The sequence below is a fragment of the Sarcophilus harrisii genome, chromosome 2 (assembly GCF_902635505.1).
Source record: "Sarcophilus harrisii chromosome 2, mSarHar1.11, whole genome shotgun sequence".
Taxonomy (NCBI): Eukaryota; Metazoa; Chordata; class Mammalia; order Dasyuromorphia; family Dasyuridae; genus Sarcophilus; species Sarcophilus harrisii.
Window position 1 is genome coordinate 419,696,346 of NC_045427.1, and position 27,278 is coordinate 419,723,623.

The following is a 27,278-nucleotide window of genomic DNA, read 5'->3' on the forward strand; positions in this document are numbered from 1 at the left end:
TGATCTTGAACAGGTCTCTTCCCATATCTGGGCTTCTCCAAAATGGTATGGTGATGTTGCCTTCTTAAACTTTTCACCCCTTTTCACCCCAGAAATTTTTATGTAACACTGGGTATATAGGTATATAAAATAGGTATACAAATCAAACATTCAGTTATGAGACTCCATATGGGGTTGTGACCCACAGTTTAAGAATTTGGGAAGTAAATTATGACTAAGATTCTAAGTTTGCTGTTCCAAATCTGTGATTCTAACAGTAATACCATTAGACATGGACTGAGAGAAATCCTGAATGCTATAAATAGATGAGAGAACATGTGAGTTGAAGTAGTTGGAAAGCTCTTTCTGAAGGAAATTTTTATTTTGTGCATATAAGCCTTCCTTTTCCAACTCCACTGAAGTTTCAAGACTACATCTTGTCTTTTGGTCCCCTTCCCCATCCCAATACTTAATTTTCAACATATCTTGAAGGACTTGAGCAGAAGGTTCCAGGATGGAAGTATGCTTTGGAAAGAATAGTCCAGAGTTATAGTTAAAAGGAGTAAAAAGATCTGATGTTACCACCTGGGATGTGAGGAAGGAGAAAGGCTTGGACTTCCCAATGTAACTGGCTGTGAGCTAATCTGCAGTTGTAGTGGGCTCCACAAAGCCAGGTAAGTGGTTAGTCCTTGTTGTAACTCATATGAAGTGGTCAGGAGTTTGGCTGACCTGGGAGCTGTGGGTGTGGGGCCCATGAAAGAAGCTGAAGCTGAGTATTATAGATGAGCTACAAGGGGTAGAGATGGATCAGAAATCGGCATTCTCTTCTGAGGAGATGGTTCAAACCCCGGAGTGTCTTTCATCCTGTCCTGCCTGTTGGCTGGAGAAAGATATCATGTCAGCAGAACCACAGTCTTGTGAACTTGAGTACAAGAAGGATTCCCTTAAATAAACGTAGCTCAGTAGAATATATCCCTAGAAGTATTAGTAATCAAATGAGATCAGCATCATTTACTGAGAGTTCAGTCCCAGCCTCATTCTTCCCAGTCATATCTTAGAGAGAATCTATATCTCTATGGTGACCTGGCAGCAACTATTTCATTAGGTTTCTCATGGAGTGGTCTATCCCCTCAACGACAAGTCTAAATGATTCCTGAGTTTTAGACAGTCTGAAAGTGTAAACTTCCTGAAACCATTCTATACATATCACAAATTCTAGTGTCATGTTTTATAGCAGAATTAGTGGGAGAATACAGGAATGTCAAGGGGCTGATGATGGTACCACTGACAGAAGAAGCTAAAGGGATATGGATGGGACTAAGGGAGCCAGATCAGGCTTGTTAGAAGTCAATAAGGTATTCCTTCTTAGCCCAAGGGTTACACTGTGCTCTAGGTCTAGACTTAAGGTAGTCTGAGATCATAGGATCATAAAAATTTAGAGTGGAAGGAACCTTAGAAGCCATTGAGTCCTGCTCTCTTGTTTTATATTTTTATTTACTATTAATTTGTTTGTGTGTGTGTGTGTGTGTGTGTGTGTGTGTGTGTGAGAGAGAGAGAGAGAGAGAGAGAGAGAGAGACAGAAAAAGAGAGGGAGAGAGACAGAGAAGATGATGAGGTCTAGATATGGGGTACCTAAATGAAATTAGAGTTTAATTGAGATCTAGTGGCAGGTTTGGAGTACAGGAAGTCAAATAGAGCTCCCCTGTAACCCCTTTGGATTTGGTGAAAGGATACAAAGTTAAATGAGGTCTAGAAGTGGCGGGAGTCCCCTGCAAAGGAATTTACAAGCCCGAAAACTCAGATTGATAAAAGAGGTTTATTATGGAGTTTGGAAATAAGGTTAAAGTATAGTTAAGGAAATAAGTGAAGGATAAAAAGAGGAGCACACCGGAAACAGGATTCCAAGTGACAGAGGTCCCTGGCATACCAGGTATAAAGCTGACATGTTTGGAACCTCTGCAAAGAGAGGATCTTAGTTTGGCTCTTTTATAATGAGAGATTTAGCTAAAGGGGCCTGTGGGTGGAGGCCCAAGTTGGCTCCTCAATGGATTTCAGAAGGGGCTTGAGTTTGCTTGGTGGGGTTTGGGAAACTTGAGCAAAATGGGGGCTGGGACGGCCCAATTTGGCTCAGATCCGGGTAGGGGCTGGAACAGTCTTCTATTGGAATTCAAAGGGACCAGGATTTGTGAATCAAAGATCCTAGCTTCCTGGATTGATAATCCATCAGCTAGAAGGGGTTGGGAATCAGAAAGAAAGGAATAAATCAATTCTTAAAGGGAACACAATCTGCATCAAAGGGAGGGGGGGGCGCAATTGGGGTTATGTAACTTGCCCAGGGTTACACATCAAGTAAGTTTTAAGTAGCTGAGGTCACATTTGAATTCAGATAGTCTATTCACTATGCTATCTAGCTACCTTGAGCCCCTTCCTTTTATAGATGAGGAAACAGAGATACAAAAGATTAGATGATTTTAGATAATAAGTGTCTGTAGTGTAATTTAGATCTAGGTTTTCCTGATTGCTAGCCCCATCCTTATCTATAAGGAAAATATAGGAAAGGAAGAAAAAGGTGAAAGAAGCAGAAGAAAAAGGCTGCGATGAACAGGGAATAAAATAAGAGCTACTATTAGCAGCCACAGGAAGCTTCCCATCTTTAGGAACAGAAGAGCAGGGAGAATTATTCATCCTGATTCTATTTCCCCACAGAAACCTTTGGTACTTACCCAGGATCCAGCTGTTGGCCTTCAGAGTGATCTCCATTCTGGGGCTCCCCTCCAGACAGTCTCCCCCTCAGCAACCATGGCCAGTATGTGGGCCCTGCAGTCTTTACTCCCTTCTTCCCTCAATCAGTCCATTAGTCCTTGGTAGCTGGGATTCCTCTACCAGAACTCCTAGAATGAGCTCATTCTCCATCCTGATGGATCAGCTCTGGCAGTTTCCATCTGATTATTTATCCCACTGTTTCACACTCAGGTGAACTCCACTATGCTGTATGTCCTCCATGTCCACCTTCTACCTTTTGGACCACCACACTTGCCAGGCTAAGTCTCAATTATAGTCCTCCTCACACTCAGCTCAGTGACCAAGCCTTTATCTCCCAGGCTGGGAAGTGGATGAATGGAAGTGGGGTACACAAGTAATTTGCAACCCTTGAATTTCACTGTCGACTGGGAGCCTCCTGTCCACCAGGGTAAGAACAAGGTATTGCAGGAAGAAAAGAATTATTTGAAGCTCTAGCAAGAACTGCTCATGGATATGCTGATGGATGCCACAGGCTGGCTTTAAATGCTGGAAAAGAAGCTAGATATGGACATAAGTCGTGTGGCTACTGCCTATGTCTGGCAGAAGATGAGAAAGGAACAGAGTGTGATTGGTAGAATCTATGGCCTTTTTTCCCAGGTGATGGGCAGGGACACCCCTATTCCCCAATCTCAGGCTCTTAGTTGTGTGGTTCAGATATTGTCTTCCTAAAGTTTTCAGAAAGCTAAAGTGTCACTTTTTCTTTGATGGAATGAAATGTTTGATTTTCCCACCAAATGTTTTAATTGGTCCATAAGGCCCAGCCTTCTAAGCAACTGTATGGCTCTTGGGTTTAGATAGTCCTTTCCTAAGTATGCAGTATCTGTTCTGTTGCAGTATCACAGCTCAGCAATCAGGATGCTTAGCCTGCACATGCCTCAGTTGCTCCCACTAATGTTGGAGATATACTAGTTGGGTATGGGATAAAATCTAGTATGCAAACTATTAAATTGTGAAATCTATTGTCTGTACCTGATTTACAGCCCCTCCTTTGGCTGGGTTTTGAGGTCTTAGTTCACAACTTATTGCATGGACATGATGCGGGTTGTGGACCCTTTAAGAATTGATTTATTCCTTTCTTTCTGATTTCCAACCCCTTCTAGCTGATGGATTATCAATCCAGGAAGCTAGGACCTTTGATTCACAAATCCTGGTCCCTTTGAATTCCAATAGAAGATTGTCCCAGCCCCCACCCGGATCTGAGCCAAATTGGGCCGTCCCAGCCCCCATTTTGCTCAAGTTTCCCAAACCCCACCAAGCAAACTCAAGCCCCCTCTGAAATCCATTGAGGAGCCAACTTGGGACTCCACCCACAGGCCCCTTTAGCTAAATCTCTCATTATAAAAGAGCCAAACTAAGATCCTCTCTTTGGAGAGGTTCCAAACATGCCAGCCTTACACCTGGTATGCCAGGGACCTCTGTCACTTGGAATCCTGTTTCCGGTGTGCTCCTCTTTTTATCCTTCACCTATTTCCTTAACTATACTTTAACCTTATTTCCAAACCCCATAATAAACCTCTTTTTATCAATCTGAGTGTTCGGGCCTGTAAATTCCTTTGCAGGGGACTTGTGCCATCACTAGACCTCATTTAACTCTGTATCCTTGCACTACATCCAAAGGGGTTGCAGGGAAGCTCCATTTGACTCCCTGTACCCCAAACCTGCCACTAGACCAAAATTAAACCCTAATTTCATTTAGGTACTCCAAATCTAGACCTCATCAGACAGACTCAGATTTAGCAAGCTGTGATTGGGAGTTTATAATACATGGAATAGGGTGAAAAAAACACTAAACCAAACACTTTCCAGTGTAGAAACAGTCACTTCCAAACATTTCCTGGCCCTCCTCTTTGCTCTCCTGAGATCTCTTCACTCATGGAAAATAAATAGCAAGAAAGGAGTGTTTTCTCCCTATCACAGCCTTATGAACTAATATAAAAAAGCCTGAAAGATATTTTCTCTCCTGTCTCATATTTCTCAGATAGATGGGGGTCATGCTTGTTGCCAGGGCAGAGTTGCATCTGGATGGTGCTAATTCTGACTTTTGACTGATGTGAGATGAGAAAGAGAGAAAAAAAGGGAGCTCTCAATAAATGGCCTCAATATTCTCCATGAAATAGAAAGCAAAGTTACCAGCCCTCAGCAGAGAAGATTGATAGAGAAAAATCCATGAGGCACCATTTATCTTTACTTTCTGCCTCTTTACCAGCAATTTACCAGCAATTTGGCTAGGCTCCTTGAGGAGGTCAGTTACAATAGGTGCTTCCATTATTTCCTCTCATTTTTTAAAACTCGCTACAATCTGTCATCACCTCATCATTCAACTGAAACTACTTTCTCCAAAGTTGGCAATCATCAGATCTAAAATGACCTTTCACAGTCTTCATCCTTCTTGATCTCTTTGCAGTCTTTAAAATTGTGGATCACTCTCTTTGATATTTTCTCTTTAGGTTTTTGTGACATTACTCTCTCCTGGTTTTCCTCCTAGCTGTCTGACTTTTCCTCAGCCTCTTTTGCTGAGTTTTTATCCAGGTCGTGCCCTTCATTGGTAAGTGTTCCTTAAAGCTCTGTTTCAGATTCTCTTCTCTTTTCCTTTATGTCATTTTCTTGATTTAATGTCCTCCTGTTGTTTATCTCTAATTTACCTTGTATGTTTTTTTCTGTAAATAGCTATTTTCATGTCTCCCCATTAGACTGTCATTTTTCAGTGGATTAATTTATTACATCTATGCTGATGAATTCCAGATCACTTATCTAGTCATAAGTTCTCACTTGGCCTCTAGTCTCACGTCTCCAACTGCCTATTAAACTTCTTTTAAAAATTGTTTTCCATGTATTGGTCAGCCTGCCATGGGGGGGAGAGGGAGGATGGGGGGAAGAAGGGGAAAATTTGGAACAAAAGGTTTGGCAATTGTCAATGTTGTAAAATTACCCATGCATATAACTTGTAAATAAAAAGCTATAAAAAATTGTTTTCTTTTTTTTTACTTTATGTGTAATTAGAAAAAATAATATACTATAAAGACAGTTTTCAATATTCAATTTGTAAGATTTTGAGTTTTCTCTTTCTCACCTACTTTTTCTCTCAGAGAACAAGCAAATATAGATTATACATGTACAAAAATTTTAAACATTTCCATATTAGTCATGTTGTGAATGAAAAATCAGAACAAAAGGGAAAAAATTAGAAAAAAAAAGTGAAAATAGTATGCTTTGATATGCATTCAATCTCCATATTTCTTTCTCTGAATGCAGATGGCATTTTCCACCCCAAGTCTTTTGGAACTGGCTTGGAACACTGTGTTGCTGAGAAAATCTAACTCTATCATAGTTGGTTACCACACAATGTTGTTGTTACTGGGTACAATGTTCTCCTGGTTCTGCTCACCTTGTTCAGTATCAGTTCATCTAAGTCTTTCTAGGCCTTTCTAAAATTAGCTTCTTATAAAACTTTTATTAAACATTTTGAACCAAATAGCTCATATATCTTAGACTCAACATGTCATAAACTAATTTCATTATCTTTCCTACCAGGTCCTCTCTTCTTTCAAATTTCCTGTTCACAAAGGTACTGCCATCCTTTTAGTCACCAGATAGCATAGGGGTTGTCCTGGACTCTTCCCACTCTCTCCTCCCTCATAGCCAATCTCTTGCTAGATCTAATTGATTCCACCTTCATAAGGTCTCTAGTGTGCCTCTTCTCTCTCTGACACTGCCATCACCATAGTGCATCACTTCACACCTGCTCAATTGCAATAGCCTTTTAGTTGGCTGATTTCTTTGCTTCAAGTTTCCCTCCCACTCCAATTCATCTTCTACTCAGTTGTCAAAATGGTCTTCTTAAAACACAGCCCTGACCTATTCACACAGGCAGAAAAGACTGCCTTTCATCTCCAGGTTCAAATATAAAATCTTTTGTTTTTTAAAGCTCTCCATAATTCAGCCTTTCCCCTCCAATCTAACTTCTCCCACATAGCATATGATGCAATGACACCGACTTCCTTGTTATCCTAACTCTGAACATTTTAATTGACCATCTTGTCTGCCTAGAATTACTTTCTTCCTTATCACTGGTTTCCTTTAAAGTCTTCATTTTAAAAATCCCATCTTGCACAAGAGCTCTCTGGATCCTGTTTAATATCATTGTCTTCTCTCTGTTGCTTATGTGTAATTTATCTTGTATATAATCTTTTCTGTAAATAGCTATTTGCATGTCTCTCCTATTGGAGCCCTTTGAAAGTAGGGACTGTCTTACTTTTCTTTGAATCCCATGCTTAATGCAGCACCTGGTACATAGTAGGATAGACCAAGTGAGGATGTTGTGATGATGGGGGAGTTATGGGTGTGTTTGCAGACAGTAAGGAAGTAACTAATAAATTGGGATAGATTAAAGATTAGTGAGATAATTTGGGGAAATAAAAGTACTATGCTAGAGAAGGCAGGATAGAATGGAATCATCTTTGCAAGTAGAGGAGTTAGCTTTGGCAAGGAGAAGGGCCAGCTCTTTATTTGGAACAGGAGTGAAGGAAGAGATAATTAATGGAAAGGGATGAGGAGATGGTGAGAGGAAGGGGCATGTGGTTAATTGACTCAAGTTGTTTTTTGTTTTTTTTTCAGTGAAATATGAGGCAAATTTAAATGAGGTATGAGTTAAGGAGATATTTGAGGAGGAATAAAAAAGTTTGGAAAAACTGTTGTAGTTAGTAGAATACTGAATCATTTAGATTTAGTGTAAAAGAATTTCCTTGCTACAGTGAGAGCCCAAATGAGATTATATATCAATTTGTCGTAAACCCAATTAGCATGGTTTTGTGATTTCTCCAACCTTGTTCAGCAGCATGTGAATAGGAGAAAAGGCAGCAAATGATGGGAATAATCTGTTGTTCATGAACATAAATCCTCAAATCTGAAATAATTTTGAAAAGGTCATTTGGGAATTGGAAAATGAGTGGATGCCCATCAATTGGAGAATGGCTGAATAAGTATGGAATATTATTGTTCTATAAGAAATGATAAACAGGGTTGATTTCAGAAAAGCCTGGAAAGACTTATATGAACTGATACTGATTGAAGCAAGCAGAACCAGGAAAACATTGTTCACAGTAACAGCAAGATTTGTGATAATCAACTATGATAAATCTAGCTCTTTTCAGCAATTCAGTGATCCAAGGAAATTACAATAAATTTTGGATGGAAAATGCCATCCACAGAGAGAAGTATAGAGACTGGATGCAGATCAAAGCATGCTGTTTTCACCGTTTTTTGATTCTGGGTTTTTTTCCCCCTTTCTTATGGTTTTCCCCTTTTGTTCTGATTTTTCCCTCCTCATATGAGTCATATAGAAATATGTAAAAAAGAATGTACATATATAACCTTAAAAAATAAAATTTAAAATAACTTAAAATTTTAAAATTTAAATTTAAATTAAATTTAAAATTAAATTAAGTTAAAAATTTAAAAAATCCTTATTTCATAGAGGAGAGCAAGCTGGAGAAGAGGTGTAGCGCCTTCTCATTCAGGCTTTGGAAAATTCACATTATATAAGATTTTTATAAAGATATTTTTCAATTATTCAATTGTGTCTGACTCTTCATGACTCTGTGAACCATAGCAAACCAATATTGTCCATGAGATTTTCTTGGCAAAGATACTAGAGTGTTTTGCTATTTCCTTCTCCAGTAGATTGAGGCAAATTGAGGTTAAGTGACTTGCCTAGAGCTACACAGCTAGTAAGTATCTGAGGCTAGGTTTGATTTCCAGGTTCCTGCTCAACCACCTTTGGTGTATACCTTCATCCAACTCTCACCTGTGGCTCAAGAAGTTGTATTGTGTCCAGCAGCCACACCTGTCTTGGCAGACAGGCTAACCCAGGTTTGAGGGATGTCAAACCCATTGGTGAGTGAGGAGGGTATCCACCCCAAACATGTGAAGATTTCCCCTGGCAGAATGATTAGATGGGCATAATTTGTTGAAATTCTTTTAATTGATTAATTCAAGGCCTTGTTCATCTTGGTTAAACTCAATGGAATAAGGCAGATGATTGATTTGGTTGGCCTTCACTCTTACAGTAGTATAGTCTTTAACAAATCTAAGGATTTCAACTCCTGGGATAAAAATTGACAATCTGACAAAATTTAGATTACAGGTCAGCAGATTTTTTTTCTAAAGGGCCAGATAGTAAATATTTCCAACTTTGCAAGCCAAGAGGCAAAAGCAAGGATATTATGTAGGTACTTACATTACAAAAGAGAACAAATTTCTACAAAATTTTTATCAGTGAAATTAAAAATATGCGGTAACAATAATTGATATAATTTTTTGACTTGTTGTTCAGTCATTTTTCAATCATATCTGACTCTGTGACCCCATTTGGAGCTTTCTTGGCAAAGATATTAGAGTAGTTTGCCATTTCCTTTTCTTGTGCTTTTTACAGGCAAGGAAACTAAGGCAAACAGAGTTAAATGACTTGCCCATGATAAAACAATTAGGGTCTGAGGTCATATTCCAGTTTAGACTTCCTGACTCCAGGCATGGAACTCTGTCTACTCTAAGCCACTAAGCTACTCTATAATTGATTTATATGTTAATCTATTAATGAGATGAATTGAATCCTTTTTTTTTTTTTTACAACATTTTGTTTAATTGGATTTCAAAATATTCCCTTTTATCAGAATTTATTGCAGATGGTTCAACTGTTAATACTGATATATAATGAATTTTTTTTTCTTTAGTCCTTTAAAATGTCTTTTCATACAGATAGATACTGCCAAATACTGATACTTCAGGGAAAAATAACTATATTATTTATTGTCTATTAATATTGTTTGAACTTAGCTTTTTTTTGTTTGGAAATTGTATGTCATATTATCCTCAGAGACCCTTCAGGGAAGCCAGGGTGCTTGTTTGGGTCCATTCAAATCTTGGATTTATCCAATACCTTGTGTTTTGGTTTTGCCCTAGTTTTATTATTATCTTATCTGCTGATAAGCATTCAAGCAAACTGACTTTGTGTACTGGTAACCTCATTTGTACTCTATATAATCTAAACCTCACAAAGACTTGAAAAGGAAAACAATACCATTTTTTGGCTTTCCTCTCTGACAAATGACAATAAAATTCTTTCTAAAATTTTTTCAGGCTTTGAGGTTTGTTCTTGACTGACAATATCCCAATATCCAGGAGCATATTATTTTAATTAAGCATATTAATTTCTTGGAAGACATTTGTAAAATTCTATTAAATTTATCTGTTTGCCTTTTAGCACATTATTACATCGCAGTTCAATCATTTCCAATTGAAACTAGTGGAATCTCCTTAATTACACAGTAAAATAGCTTATAAAATGCTCACATTTCTTTTGCACTTGCACTGAGTTACAAAGAATGCTGCTGGAAAGTGTAATTTGAGCTCAGGAAGCATATTTGCTGCAAATTTGTGTGGCAATGGAGATCTGACTTTTTTTTTAACTTTTGGCACCATAGGAAATATATAAAACAATTTGATGTTACTTGTGATTCAAACTGTATTAGTTATTGTCAAATTGACATTAATATAATATAAGTTTAACACAGAAGTACTGTTTTGCCTTGTAATTTTTTGTCTGAATTCAGTAAAAAAATTTAGCAAGTCTGTAGCAAAACTAATTTCTAAAATCATTCAGCGTTGGATGATTCTTCTTCAGAAAAATTTCAATCTTGGCCCTAAGCTCAAAAAATTGTAATAAAATTTTCTTTCTTCAAGTTTTGATATTATGAGTATTCATTGGTAACCAAAAATTATCATGTTAAAGTGATACGCATGCTTACGATGCATATCATGGTACTTGAAATACTTTTTGACTTATTACTTTGATGCAGTTTCTAGTGTGTTTAGTAGCAATTCAGAACAAGGAGAACAGGAATGTACCACATATGAATGGTCTACGTCACAGTTGCTTAGCTTGACAGTTGTAACATGAAAGCAGACATAGAAAATTTATTAAAAAAAAAAATAAATGTGACTATATTCCAATAAAGCTTAATTTGTGGATACAGATATTTGAATTTCAGATATTATCATAAAATATTATTCTTCTTTTTGATTTTTTTAACCATTTAAAAATACAAAAATCATTCTTAGACTGCAAGCTGTACAAAAATATTGTTTATTCATTTCCAACTCCTTGTGACTCTATTTGGAGTTTTCTTGTCAAAGATCCCAGAATAATTTGCCATTTCCTTCTCCAGCTCATTTTACAGATGCGCAACTCAGGCAAATAAGGTTAACTGATTTACCCATGATCACATAGCTGTTAAGTATCTGAGGCCAGTTTTGGACTCAGAAAGATAAGTCTTATTGAGTCCAGGCCTGATACTCAATCCACTACATCACCTAGCTGCCCTTGTATAGAAATAGGTAGGTCAGAATTAGCTGATTCCTGATCTAGATATAAATGATTATGTATTATAAACAAATTTGGAAAGCAGTCAAAGAAATACTTTTTACAACTATGAATAATGGAAAAGCTATAGAGTAAGGAAGAAGTCAAGAGGCTGACAAGATATAAAATGACAGTTTTGATTATGTAACATTGAAAAATTTCTACAAACAAGATCAATGCAGTGGGAATTAAAAGGAGAATAATTAACTGGAGGAAAGTTTTTTTTTTTTGGTAGTAAATCTCTCTGATAAAAGTCTACTATCTAAGATATGAAATACATAAAAACACGACCAATTCCCAGCAGACAAAATGAGCAAAGGACAACAAAGAAACAATTCCTAAAAGAAGAAAGGGAAGCTATCAACACTCATTTTAAAATGTCCCAAATAATTAATAACAAGATAAATGCAAATAAAAACAGCTCTTGAATTTCCATCCTATAGCCAAAATAAGGGGTTATGGGAGAATATGACCACTAATGGACTACTAATGGAATTATAAATTGATCCAACCATTCTGGCAATTTGAAACTATTTCCCAAAATTCACTAAAATAATCTCAAAACTTAAAAGTTTTAGAAAGAATTTTATTTGGTCATTTGGCAGAGAAGGCGCCCTTAAACTTCTGTGACATTTAAATCATTCAGAGGTCAGACTAAAATACCAGCACAGGAATGGTAGGTAACTTCCAGAAAAGGATAGATTAAGTAAGAATCTAAGTATTCCCTACAAACCTCTGGCTTTCCTGGACAGGTCTGTGAGGTCAGCCTGACCTCTACTGTAAACTTTGGATTACACAACTATGTAAACATTAACCATGTAAAACTAAACTCAGATAATATCAATAACATTAATAAATAATTAAAATCTTTCCCCACAACTTACCTTTTGATCCAATGATGTCACTATTAGATGCAGATACAATGTGACAAATTAGGAGAAAACTGGGAGGAATTTTATGAACTGATGCACAATGAAATGATCAGAACCAGGAGACCAATTTGTACAGCATTGTAAAGGAGACACTTGTAAAAGATTTAGAAGTATGACCTACTAGAAACTAATCTGGATGCTAGGGGACTGGAAATGAATGATATTTCTCACTTTTTGGAAGAGAAGTGATGGACTGGAGGTGTTCTTTCATTTTCAGATGTGGCCAATTTGTGATTTATTTTGCCGGATTGTACTTATTTGCTATAGGAGAAGATATTTGCAGGAGAAATTTTTTAAAAATATGTCAAAGTATATGTTAAATACAATATATGTATACATATCCATACAGTTATTTTGCTGCACAAGAAAAATTGGATTAGAAAGAAGGTAAAAATAATCTGAGAAAGAAATAAAAAATGCAAGTGAACAAAAACAGAGGGAGTGGAAATGCTATGTAATGGTTCATACTCATTTCCCAGAGTTCTTTCGCTGAGTGTAGCTGGTTCTCTTTATTATTGAATAAATGAAACTGATTTAGTTCATCTCATTGTTGAACCATGTCCATCAGAATTGATCATCATACAGTATCGTTGTTGAAGTTTATAATGATCTCCTGGTCCTGCTCATTTCACTCAGCATCAGTTCATGTAAGTCTCTCCAGGCCTTTCTGAAATCATCCTTTGCAGGGGAAATTAAGAGAGAGAGAGAGAGAGTAGTGATAGTAATAGTACTACTCCCCACCCCCCACCCCCCCCCAAAAAAAAGAAAAAGAAAAAGAAGAAAAAGGTGAATTAATGAAATCTTACCAAAAAAATTAGAAAAAAGTAAAAAGAAATCCAAAGGGGACAGTAGAAGCAGGGTTGAAATCATTGTAATATAAATATTGTAATATAAATGTTATAAGAAACTTGTTGCGCATAATAGAGATTCATGGTATGACATACAGTGCTCTTTTCTGCTCTCTTGTATAGGAAAATGCTACTATTGTTATCATACTTGTAATAATGAAAAAAAAGAAAAATTTAAAAAGAAGTTCTAATCATGTGAAAATAATTCAGGAACCAGTCAGGAGAAATATAGTAGACAGTATTTCCATGAAAATCAATGAAAATAAATGCTTTTATCATCTGAATATATTATAGATCTGGACAGACACTGCCATAATAAGGAGCCTATTATACAGATCACAATTCTGGAACAGAGGTATGATACAATAGTGTTCAATTATCCAAACATCTATTGAATTATTCATCTATTGAATTATTTCTCTATGACGAAACCAGAGGAACAAATAACTTCTTGACTTGACAATGATAATTTCGTCTTTCAAAAGGTTAATCAAAAAGGGAGAATTCTGTTTTTAGAAGAACTAGGGGTATAAATGATAAGAGCCTTTTTTTTCCTTGAGGCAATTGGGGTTAAGTGACTTGCCCAGGGTCACACAGCTAGGAAGTGTTAAATGTCTGAGATCACATTTGAACTCAGGTCCTCCTAACTTCAGGGCTGGTGCTCTATCCACTGCACCACCTAGATGCCCCAACTCATTGATTCTTAAAGAATACTTTTGTTGATTTTTGCTCTTTCTCTCTCTGAGAGCAAAAATCTCTGAGAGAGAGAGAGAGAGAGAGAGAGAGAGAGAGAGAGAGACAGAGAGAGACAGAGACAGAAAGAGAGAGAGAGAGAGAGAGAGAGAGAGAGAGAGAGAGAGAGAGAGAGAGAGATGATTACTTTGTACCAGGCACAAAACACTTTACAATTGAGTTTCATAACAACCCTGGGAAGTAGGTGGTATAATTAACTCCATTTTATAGATGAGGAAACTGAGACAGAGTTTAAGTGACTTTCTCAGAGTCACACAGCCAGTAAGTGTCTGAGGTAAAATTTGAATTCAAGTCTTTCTGACTACAGGCCCAGAGTGTGAGCAGTGCCTCTTAGCTACCCCTAAATGCAATTTTTTTTTCCCACTAAATCTGATATGGGATATGCTGTTAAACTATTTCTCACTTTCATATAGATTCTATTCATTAAATTTCATTTTCAGCACTACTGATGGTAGTCATGTTAACTATCTTTTAAATTTCTTATATAGTTGGAAAAATTAGAATATTGTTTGATCCTGCATTATTACCTACCAATCCTGAAAATTGTCCAAATTAATTTCATGTTTTAAAATTTCACTTAAATGAAACTTTTTTTTCTTCAGCTATCTATAATGAGATTAGTTTTCTGTTAGGCCAAATCAGTGGTTCTATGAACATAATTAAAAATGCTTTTATCATTTCTGATTAAAGATACAAGTTCATATCTTGATTTATAATTTTTATTCAGTGAAATATATTTAAACTTATTAAATTTAATTAACTCTTCAACTTGCAATTCATTCTTTCTAGCACCAATCTTTAAATTTTCCAAAGCTCTCATGTTATGTTTGATTACTTTTTGTGCTTTCTGAATGTTAATCTTGACTGCAATGAATTTGAAAGGAATGAAAATTCTTCAAGAATGTCACTCATTCTGTGTGATCCTGGGCAAGTCACTTAACCCCAATTGCCTCAGCAAAAAAAAAAAAGAATGTCAATCATTAAAATGAGGTCTTGCAAGAAATGAATGTTAGTTAATCTTGTTGCCAAATCAGAATAACAGGAAAAAACCAAATATATAGCACAGAATGTACATTATGTACATTCTACAGTAGTAGCAGCTGATAAAATACATATCATCCATATTTGACCAAAGACTCGACCAATTTTAATCATTTTAATTTTAAATTTTGTTAATAATCTTTTACTAATCTTGATTTCAAATTCAAATACTAAGTTAGTATCAAGTCAAACTGGTTTGTAGGTTGATTTGATACTAGCTCAATCTAATTTTTGATGATAAATAGAATACATTTTATCCAGAAATACTTTAAAATGATTAAATTGTTTTATTTTGAATATTAAATCAAATGATCTTTGCAATTGATAATTTATGCAGTGTCTACTGATGATTTTTAGGAAACTTTTCTAATAATTTCATAGCTAATTGCAGATTTTCTTCCCAGCACTTTTTAGCACCACAAAAAGAATGCAAGTAAGCTTTCAAACAAAAGTAAGCTAGCTTGCTCAGACCAGAATTTTCAGTGTGAGCATTTATTCCTCAGAAATCAACATATGCTACAAATATGGGCTCAATTTATTATTTTGTTGACGATTAAGGTTTACGAAAGTGGAGGAGAAAATGGTTTTAATGCACAATTGAAATTAAAAGTGTGTCCCTCCTACATTCCCTCCTTTGGAAAGCAGGTTGTCTAGCACTTACCAGAACACCCTTGCTTCCAAATAGTCATTATTAAAACCACAATCATTTAAAGTAGACAACGATGTATTAAAAATATACCTTGTTGTGGTTGAAATCAATTCTTTTAAAGCATCAAATTTTGGAGCCGGGTTTAACAACTGGCTTGCAAAATTCCTGAAAATTTAACAATGGGTTCTTGTGACCCAGTCTGAACTGACTCCAGCAGCCTTCTGCATCCCTTCTTGGTTTTGGGAAAAGACATTTCAAGGGATTCAGAATAATTTTATGAGGAAAGTCGGATAAATATAGATGGAAATTCAAGAATGAAATTCCACCGGCTGATGCTAGTGAGGCATTCTGTCCTGCACTTGCACTTAGGGTTTGTGGCCAGGGTTTACTGCTCCAGCCTCGGCTGCCTTCACCAGAGGGGAGTCACTCTGAAACTGACCCCTCCACTGACTCTTCTCCCACTTCGGAATGAAGGAACGGATGCTTGGACCTCTTGGCTTCTTGAATGCCGCCTTCAGGAGAACTGTCAGTCAGAAGCTGCTACTGCTTCTGGAGGCTTTTATGGCTCAGTGACCATGGAGGGAGGAGGGGAAGAATGGGGACTCCAAAGAACAGTGAGTCATACATACATAGCTGGAAGCCAGCAAAGGCTGTCTGGGCTTGCGCCAAGTTGGGGGCAGGGCTGGGAACCAGCTACACACTGGGGAAAATCCTAATAAGGAGGGAAAATGGGAATTCTTTGACGAGAATGATGTCTCTAGGTACAGAATTCACACACACACACACACAAACACACACAGGTTTTTAAAAGATATGGGGGGGGGGGGGGCGATGGAAGTAGAGTCTGTATACAAACCATGATCCAATCTTGTAAGAATAATTTTAGTTTTATAGTTTAGAAGGATGAGCTGAACCTAGTGAGAAAACCGAAGGACAATTAAAAAAAAAAAAAAAAAAAAAAGGTGGTGTTTCTGTGTTTTTATAATGTTATTTTGGGGCAGAGGGGAGGATCAAAGGAAGGATAAGTTTTCTGCCCAGAGTGGATACAGATAGTGATATGTGACCACAAGGAGCTGGCCAAGATGCTCATTTCTAATTTTACTTTTTAAGTTTTCCTCTGTCAAGAGAATGAACTTTGGAATAGGGAAAAAAAGAAAAAAGAAAGAAAAGCTAATAAGGAGTTAACACCCTAAATAAGTGAAGAGATAAGAGAGCACCTAGCTGTCCTTGATAATTCAAGTCACTTTGATGAGATTTGGTACAAGGCCAGTTACCCCTTATCTCAGTGTCCTCATCTGCAATATGGGAATAATAACACCTACTTCACCGGATTGTTTTGAGGATAAAATGATAAAATATTTATAAAGCACTTTGGAAATGTTAAGTACCATTTCAATATTAGCTGTTATTATTACAATTTGGGTTACAAAAAATTACCTAAGGGAATGCTGAAATCAGGGTCTGATATTTGAAAGACTGTGGAAAACAGGGTAGATACTAGAAAAGGACAAACATTCCAATCTTCAAAAAAAGGAAAGAACACTTTTTAATCAGTGACTTGGATAAAGTCACTAATGGAAAATCTGTCAAATGTTCAAATGACACAAAGATAGAAAAAAGCAATAGTTAACAAACCAATGAATGGAGTCAGGATCCCAAAAGATTTTGACAAACTAAAACATTGGGTTAAGTGGAATAAGACAATTTTTTTTCCAATATGATTTTATTTTCTTAAATACATGCAAAGATATTTTTCAATATTCATTTTTGTAAAACTTTGTGTTCCAAATTTTTCTCTTTTCCTTCCTTATTTCTCTTTCCCCAAAACAGCAAGCAATCTGATATAGGTTAAATATGTGCAAGTTTTTAAAAAACATATTTCCATATTTGTTATGTTGTGCAAGAAAAATCAGATTAAAAGGGGAAAAAATCATGAGAAAAAAACTAAGCAAACAAATAATAACAAAAAAGAGGTGAAAATAGATCTACATTCAGTCTCTGCAATTCTGTCTCTGGATATGTTTGGCATTTTCCAACCCAAGTCAATTGGAATTTCCTTGAATCATTGTACTGTTGAGAAGAACCAAGTCCATCACAGTTGATCATCACAGTCTAGTTACTATGTGCACTGCACTGTTCTCTTGCTTTTGCTCACTGCAATCAGCATCATTTCATGTAAGACAAAATTTAATAAGGATAAATTTATAGTTTTATATTTTATAATGGGACTTGAGGAGCATGCTCAAGATAACCTAAAAAAGGCTGGGAAGAGATATCCTGCTGCTTTCCCACCCCCTGGGTGGAAGCAGTCTTTTTGCTACAGCTGGAACAGGCTGTGTCTTTAAAGCCACCAGACTGGGACAATCTCTCTCTCTCTGTGTCTGTGTCTAGTAGGGCAGGTGCACTATGAAATAAGCTGGGGTGGGGGGTGGTAAGGGGAGAAAGGCTGCCTTCTCCTTTGGGGCCCCGTGAGCCTGAGAATTGGCCATAGCTTTTGATCTGTTTCATTTATTCTTTTTTCAGTTCTAGGTACAGGTATTAGAGGCTCTCGACCTTAAGTTTGAACCACAGAAATATTGGATTCAGAATTCCAAACTGGATGTTACTGCAGCCCATCAGGAAAACCCTGAAAATTTAGCCAGGGAACCAGGACAGAAGCCAAAGGGGGTTTGGATTTGGAATTAGTGTTGCTGAGTGATGGATGACCAACTTTTGGAAATTAGTGGGACTATGCTATATAGGAAGTGAATTAAATTGTGAAATTAATCCCCACTCCACCCCACAAGGTGGTATGAGGGAGAAATTATGTCCCACTTCAGGTGTTGTGGGAGATGAGGAAAATAAACATTGTTATAATTCTGAAGTAAATATTCATTTATAAAGATGATCTTAATATAAGTGGTTAAATGGAACTAGAATGCAAGGGACTCCTAAAATTGGGGGAATGCAATCAGTGATAACCAATAGCAAAGAGCCTGGACACCCCAAACACTCTTAAGGGTGCTGGAGAACCTTGGGGGAAGTGTGAAATGTAACATATCTAACCTTCAAACAGTAGACGCCAGGATAATCTCTGTTATACTTGGGTTGATTAAATTGTCTTTATAAAATAGAGATGGGGAGGTATTTTTTAGCAATTTGTCTGAAAGTGATAGGGGGATTCTACTGTATAGCAAACACTCATCAACAGCTTGATATAGCAACCAAAATGCTAATGTAATCTTGGGACTACGTTAAGAAATGTATAGTTTTCGGGAATAAGGATGCAATAGATTCTGTAATCTGCCCTGATCAGATCTACTAGAGAAGCTCTTGGGGATTTTTAAATCTCTCTTTTAAATTCAGCTAGACTTCTCCTCTGTGATTGCATGAGTTTCTGAACTCACTGGGGGCTAGAAAATTCCTTTCAACCCCAGCCATATCCCCATCAATTTGTACCTCTATAAAACAATCTAGGGACTCCACTTAGCAAAACTACAAAGGAACTATGTGGAGTCCCGATGATGAGCTTCTTTTCAGTCTCCCTAATGCTCCTGGTTGCTAGGTGAATGGACTAGGAACTGGTGACCTCTACCATGGTTCTTTTATTCCACATTCCTACCTTTGTTATACATTCCTGGCAACAACGAAATTTCTGATCTTCACACAAAGATAATGGCAAAATAAAATAAAACAAAAACACCATATATTCTGTATATAAAAAAGCTAAGCAACAAAATGACACATAATTGTCAGCTGAAATTGAAAAAGAAGTAAAGGAAGGAAACAAAAAGATCAAATAATCTGGTTATTGATATTTATAAAAGATACTGGCAGCTTAGGTGGCACAGAGCCCTTGGCTTGGAATCAGAAAGATACAATTAAATAACAATAAAATTTATAGAAGGTAATAAAGGTCTCTTGTGAGATTCCCTTGACAAGGTTACCTTACATAGCCTTTTTTCCTTTTATTAATGACATTTCTATAAGATATATTATCTCTTCTTTCCCTGAATGCTTGTTGATTTTTTTTAAGGCCCATTTAAGGGTGATTGATTGGTTTGTGGCCAATTCATATACTTTATTTGGCCATTGACCTTGGCCTTTATTTATTTATTAAAACTTTTTTTGGAAAACATTTTTATTTTCAGTTCCAAATTCTCTCCTTCCTTCTACAACCCATTTTGAAGGCAAGAGTTACAATACCTATTACACATAGAAATTGGCCTTGGTCTTTAAAAGGAAGTCCAGAGAACAGAAACAATCAGAGAAAAAGAATCAAAGAAATATGTGAGAAGCTCCTAAGATACAATTTATATAGATCAAGAGCTTCAGTTTTGGCACACAGGTTATACGTTAGAAAAATTAAAAGGAAATTCAAGTTTAACAGAAAAAGCAAAGGAAAAAAAGAAATCATTTATAAAAATGTAGAGCAACAAAGAATTAAAAAAAAAAAAAATTCTCCATGGAAGAACTACAAGCAGAATAAATATAGTTGAGCAAAGATCAACAATGGTCAGTGAGAATAAAATCAAATAGCAAGTCTGAATTGTCACAGAAATTTCAAAAAATACTAATGTAATAACAATGTAAGATAAAGTAGTAGATCTGATTTTTTTTTTGTGCAGTGTGATAGATGTGTAAATATGTTTAGAAGAATTGCACATGTTTAACTTATATTGGATTACTTGCTATTTAGGGGAGGGGAGAGGTGAGGAGGAAAGGAGAGAAATATGGAGCACAAGGTTTTGTAAGAGTGAATGTTGAGAGTACAAGCCCTCGAGTCAGGAGGACCTGAGTTCAAATATGATCTTAGATGCTTAATACTGCCTAGCTGTGGGACTCTGGGCAAGTCACTTAACCCCAATTGCCTCAGGAGAAAAAAAAGTGAATGTTGAAAACTATCTTTTTTGATATTTTGAAAAATAAAAAGCTATTAGAAAAATAAAGTAGTAGATTTGGATAAGAGATTGAGAATTCCAACATCTAATCAGGATTCCAGGGTATAAAGAAAAAGAGGGAAAAGAAAAACTTCACTTGAGAATAAATGATTGGAGGATATTTCCTAAAATTGAAATAGGAATCATTTTATGTGTAAAAAAAAAAATTAATAGGACCCCATCATGAAAAAATTCTAATCTCATATCTCTAAGAGACATAATTGTTACATTTTAAAATGGCAAAAAATAATAATTTTTTAGAATAATAAAAATGGAAACAATTAGATATCATGTAATTCCTCCATTTTTATTATTTTCTTTTTTTCCCCTCCCTGGTTATAATGAGGTCTTGAAAGATGTGTCCCACAGGAAGAAACTGAAGAATTGATCCCTAGGGCAGGCAGGGAGAAAGCACTGATGGAGATGGGTTTAGCTTCAGGGTCCCACCCTCTGGGGTGGTCCTAGTCAGAAATCCAAGTTATGTCAAACTCCTGAGGCCCACCCTTTCTAAGAGCCTCCAGCAGTCTCACATTGCCATGATGACTTGCCCAGTCATATAGCTGAAGTTAATTTTGCCCTATAAAATCTACTTATGGGCCTTCCCATGGATGCTGCCCTCCTTTGGATCAGCCCATCACTCTGCTTCGAGGTTTCTTTCACCTTAACCCACCCCCAACTCCATGCTAGGTGCTATCTCCCCTAACTCCACCATGTTTCCCAACTCCACTTCTCCTCATGGCTAACTTTTTTATCTTTCAAGATTTAGCCTGCTAGTTAAGGACATTCCCCAACCTCATCCGGTGCTCTCTTTCTAATTGTGTAATTGTGGGTAATTGTGAGTTCCACTAAGGAACTTGTCTTTCATGTGCTCTCCTACTCTATTTCATATTTACCCTGCCTGCTGTCTATAGTATCCCTTCATTTTGTCTGTAGTCTCTTCTCTAAATAAATTTACCTTTTGCCAAAAGAGAATGGCCATTGTGAATTCTTGTGAATTGTGAATTCTTCATATGACTGAACCCCAACTTTTGCTGTCTACCATCATCTGGTGACTACATCACCCACATCAGTTATACATGTAAATTAATATGTATTAATTACATTAATTAAGTACATTAATTAATGTATATTAATTACATTAAGTAATACTGAATTGATCTCACCAGGTCCTCCTTCGCATCTCCCTAGGCAATCCCATTTACAGTGAACACCAATTCCAAAGAAATATTTATCATGTAGAGGTTTCAAAGTCAGTCTGTGGGAGATTGAGAAATTAATGAAACTCTAGAAACCCTTAGAGAGCAAAGGAGAAGAGAAATGATTATTAGAAGTCTGTGGGCTGGCATCTTCACCTTTCAAAGAGGAGGCTAGCAGAATAATACACAAGAAAAAAGGAAAGGGATATGTTATATGTTCCCTACCCCTTCACTAAACTTCCTAAACTAAAGGAAGGAGCTAAACTTGGTCCTTTAGTTGTATATTCATGAATCTACAAGAAGGGATCTATTGTAGATAAGACAGAAGTAACCCTTTGAGAAGAGAGTCAGAAACAGAGAAATTAAAATGGAAATGTTGGAATGTAAAGAGAAGGGCTTTCAGATGCAAAACAGAAAGAGTTTGAGACTTGAATAACTCAACCACACAAATAGAGGCCAGCTGGACAATGAGCCCCTGCATACACACCACATTCCTGTCTTTGTGGGAAGCTACTGGTCTACATTGGACTGCTGGGCAGGTGCAGTGGATTGAGAGGTCAGATTTTACCTCAGATACTTGTTAGTTGTGTGATCTTGGGCAAATCACTTAATGTACTTGCCTCAGTTTGCTCATCTGTAAAATGAGATGGAGAAGGAACTGGCCAGTTATCTTTGCCAAGAAAATCCTAAAGGGGGTTGTGAAGACTAGGACAGGACTGAACTCCAACAACTCATTTATGAAAGACTCCCAAAGGAAGGTGGGAAATAGAAGTGACTGAATTGAACCTGGTCATCCTAAGGCAATAATGCAGTGGAATATTTTCCTGGGAAGTGGGGAGGGAAGGAAGAGTTTATCCTGGAAGGCCTATAGAGAGCTCCATTTTTGACCTTCTGCTGCCTACAAGTGACAAAATATGTGGAAACCGAAGCTCTGAGATAGTCAAGGAGGAGAGACTTCATTCAGTCCTAGGCTTATTCCCTGACTGAAAGAGCTCTGTAGCTGAGAGAACAACATCCCAGCTCAGGAGAGTAGAGTACCATCCATCCAACTTAGAGACTGATGGTGGAAAAGACCCTTCAACCCAGGGAGTCTATTAGGTTGATTCATTCACAACCAATCAATAAAAATGTAGTAAGAGCTTGCTTTAAGGTGCCTATTGCTGTGTTAAGCACGAGGGATACAAAAGAGTCCCTGAACTCAAGGCGTTAACAACCTGCCTGTGCAGCCGCTGGCTCTGAGGAGAGTCCGGCCCAGCTCAGCCTGGCAGCCACTGCTCAGGAGCAGGATGGCCTGCCGCTCCCCATCTGACTGGCCCACAGAGCCCAGCAGTGGACCGGCCTACGGACTTGCCAGACCTAATTCTTGGAAAAGAATTGCTTGCTATTGGAGCACTGTCAGCGGTGACAGGCAGCAACCGGCTTAAATGCTCTTGGGATAAAGCACATTGATAAAGCTGGAGGCTCCGAGCCCAGCCCACAGTCCGAGCTGCCTGTGTTCTGTCCATGAAGGGTGCCTCACTACGCTGTACTTTTAAGTTCAGGCTTACTCTTCCCTTCCACTGGGCATACTTTTTTTCCCCTGAGGCATTTGGGGTTAAGTGACTTGCCCAGGGTCACACAGTCAGAAAGTATTAAGTGTCTGAGAACAGATTTGAACTCAGGTCCTCCTGACTTCATGACTGGTGCTCTATCCTCTGCCACCAGCTGCCCCTCAGGCTATACTTTTAAGAAAGTATCTCCCATAAGTTGGTGGAAGTGTTTTGTAACTAGTTCTTTCTATGCCATTTGAGTAAATACCTTTATTAAAGATAAAGAACTGGGGCTACTGGCTGATTGTTAAGGGGAAGCATGTGTTAAGAGCCTAGGCCCCCACAAGTTACCCTCAGAACCCAGATATAGTAGCAGCCGGCTTGCTGAAGTGGGATTTGGTCATTAACACTCAAAAATCCCATACTTAACAAGAGTGAAAGACATTTTCTAACCCTAAATCAGATAGTTTTCTATAACCAATGACCATCAGCGAGAATCAGGAAAAAGTGGTTAAAAAGTCTTCATTTTTACCTGGAGATTCTTACTTGTGTTATCTGGCTGGATACCTACTAAAAGAGCATCAGCCAGCCCTAGTCAGAAAGAAATTTTCTAAACCCTGTAGATCAGTAGAGTGCTGATGTGAGGAAAAAGTATCATAAAAGAGCCTAGACAGCTGTAGCCCAGAAGATATTAGAATAGTGCTGCTTAAATCTGGAATTATGCCCAAAAAGTTATCAAACTGTGCATACCCTTTAATCCAGCAGTGTTTCTACTGGGCTTATACCCCAAAGAGATACTAAAGAAGAGAAAGGGACCTGTATGTGCCAAAATGTTTGTGGCAGCCCTCTTTGTAGTGGCTAGAAGCTGGAAAATGAATGGATGTCATCAATTGGAGAATGGTTGAGTAAATTGAGGTATATGAATGTTATGGAATATTACTGTTCTGTAAGAAATGACCAGCAGGATGAGTACAGAGAGGCTTGGAGAGACTTACATGAACTGATGCTGAGTGAAATGAGCAGAACCGGGAGATCATTATATACCTCAACAACGATTCTGTATGAGGATGTATTCTGATGGAAGTGGATTTCTTTGACAAAGAGAAGATCTAACTCAGTTTCAATTGATCAATGATGGACAGAAGCAACTACACCCAAAGAAAGAACACTGGGCAATGAGTGTAAACTGCTTGCATTTTTGTTTATCTTCCCGGGTTATCTTTACCTTCTGAATCCAATTTTTCCTGTGCAACAAGAGAACTGTTCGGTTCTGCACACATATATTGTATCTAGGATATTTAACATATTTAACATGTGTAGGACTGCTTGCCATCTGGGGGAGGGGGTGGAGGGAGGGAGGGGAAAAGTCGGAACAGAAGTGAGTGCAACGGATAATGTTGTAAAAAATTACCCTGGCATGGGTTCTGTCAATAAAAAGTTATAATTATTTTTAAAAAAACAGTGCTGCTTAGAGCCTGATAGATATATCCAACAAAGATGATAAGACAGAGCGTTGAGACATAACACTAAGCAGTCACCTCAGGTCCTGTGGATGTGATGAACAGTAGAGAGAAATACAATTACCTCACCAGAGGACATCTGCAGCTCTGCAATAACAGAGCTATTCTGGTCATCGATCAATAAATGTTTATTAAACATATATTATGTACCAGGTACCTCCCATGTTTGTGAAATACAAAAAGAGGCAAAATACAAAAAAAGGCAATCTAATGAGAGACACATCATGGAAACACATGTATACCTGTTTCCCCTGGCAATATGTATTTCCATGTGGAAGTCACACACAAATACATACACACATATACACACATGGATATTTTTCCTTCTCACTTAATGTGCTATACTGTCTGATTTTATACTGAATTAAGATGGTAGATTGGTAAGGGTAAACATATTATTGAGAATTCACCTTCTGTAGTTTGGAGTGGATGCTGATCAGAGTACCTCAAAGCAATATGAGCTTTTCCTAGATCCACATGTAGGAAATCCCAATTGCTCTATATACATGTTTTAGGGAGAGCCCAAACAATGAACATTTTGACCATACAGAAAAGACACTAGCTTTTGTGAATTTTCTATGAAAAAAAGGAATTCTTTATAAATCTAATAGATCTTTTTGAGGTAGAAAGAATTGGAAATCGAGAGAATGTTCATCAATTAGGGAATGGCTGAATGAGCTGTGATATGTGATTGTGATGGAATATTCTTGTACTACAAGAAATGTCAAACAGGTTGTTTTTAGAAAACTTGAGAAGACTTATATGAACTGATGCAAAATGAAGTGAGCAGAACCAGGAAAATTGTGCATTGTAACAGCAATATTGTATGATGATCAACTGTGAATGACTTAGCTTTTCTTAGTAATACATTCATTTAAGACAGTTCTGAAAGACTTATGATGAAAATTCTATCCACCTCTAGAGAGAGAACTGATAGAATCTGAATGTAATTTGAAGCTTAATTTTTTTTACATTATTTTTCTTGTAACATAGCTAACATGAAAATATATTTTGTGTGATTTCACATGTGCAATAGATATCACCTTTTCTGCCTTTATAATAGGTGGGTGAGGGAGAGAATTTAGAACTCAAATTTTTAAAAAGTATATTAAAATTAAATAATAACAATTTAAAATAATAATAATAACGATAAATAATGTTTCTAAAATACCTACTATGTGCCAATCTGGCAACTAGTGGATAGAGAACTGGGGTTGGAATCAGGAATACTTATCTTCATGAGTTCAAATCCAGCCTCAGACACTCAATTAGCTATGTGATCCTAATTTCGTCCTTTAATCCTGTGTGCTTCAGTTTTCTCACCTGTAAAATAATCTGGGGAAGGAAATGACACTCCAGTATCTTTGCCAAGACAGTGATAGAGGACATACACAAAGAACACATATGATGTGTTTAAGGTTCAGGCACCAAATGATGAAATTTTGGAGAACAACTGGCACCAGGACCTCATCACATATGATCAGAAATAGATAAAAGGCACCCATGTAAGGAACATGTACACATATATGGCCAAAGCACCTCATACTTCTACATGGAAACACATGTAGCCAGGGCAAACAGATATGTGTGTGTGTGTGTGTGTGTGTGTGTGTTTACATGATGTGTCTCTCATTAGATTTTAAGCTCCTTTAGGGCAGGACCATGAAGAGCTGAACATGACTGAACAACATTGATGGAATAAAAGAGTAGTAACCATTGACTGGTGGGAAGACTGGACACATTCTTGGTGATTTGCCTTAAAAAGCAAAGTTGCCAACTCCTAGGGCAGCCTGAAGTAGGAGATGGCTCTGAGGTATGTGATCTTTGGCAGTACAAAAGAAAGCCAGGTTATGAGAGTTGGAAGGATAGAGGAATCCCTTCATTTCTCCAGAGAGGAAGTGTGATTTCTCTCTCAAGAATTAGGTTCCTCTCTCACAGTTTTGATTATTTGACAGTGTTAATTATTTAGAAATTATAGTGTTCTGTGATTTGAGACCTAGAGTATTCCTGGAGGAATATAGTTGTTTAAAAGGTGAGATTTTGTATCAGGGAGCAGCCTGCATGGAGGATGTATGCTTATGAGCTCTTTTGGAGAGGACATAACTACAAGGACAGTTCTCCACAGCTTGCTGGCATGGGACTAGCTGTGCCTGATGTTAAGATCTGTAAATAGCAGCAGTCTCTGTCCGTTAGGTGACCAGAGTCTGCTCTGAGTCTCTGAACATTTAATTTTAGAACTATGAACAAAGAGAAAATGAAGTGGAAAAGTTTCTGGCTAAGTATGAGGTGAAGAATAAAATTGAGGTTATCAGTTTAATAAATGCTTATGGGTTGATTATTAATTGCTGTAAAGCTGACTACTCGTGTTAACCTATCCCATGTAGGTTAATGTAGACAAAACAATCTCTGGGGCTTGGTATTTCAATGTTCAGAGGCTTTGAATTCCTGATATTACTTGCCATGAGAAGAGATTCAATTTGCAGCTGTCCCTGTGTGATCCCAGCCTGGATGGGTTCAGTTTTTAAACTAAGAAGACCAGGATCTTTGCAAGACCTGTGACGCTTAGACTAAAGTCCAACCCTATCTGTTTGCAATAGTCCTTTGGGTAGGATTCAGTCGTAGTATCTGAGATATTTCACAGGCCAAGGTTATATGTGGTACAGACCAGGCCTTTTTAGTTTACAGCCTTTATAA

The 27,278-nt window shown here is 37.3% G+C and overlaps 1 protein-coding gene across 1 annotated transcript in view; it reads left to right on the top strand.

Annotated features, from left to right (window-relative positions):
• Positions 1-3,382, top strand: part of CBY3 (chibby family member 3) — an 18,379-nt gene extending 14,997 nt beyond the window's left edge. Inside the window, 5 exon segments of the mRNA XM_031949315.1 lie at positions 2,686-2,715; positions 2,718-3,012; positions 3,014-3,095; positions 3,097-3,329; positions 3,331-3,382. Of these exon segments, the coding sequence (XP_031805175.1) occupies positions 2,686-2,715; positions 2,718-3,012; positions 3,014-3,095; positions 3,097-3,329; positions 3,331-3,382 (692 nt within the window).
• The last annotated feature ends 23,896 nt before the right edge of the window (positions 3,383-27,278 follow it).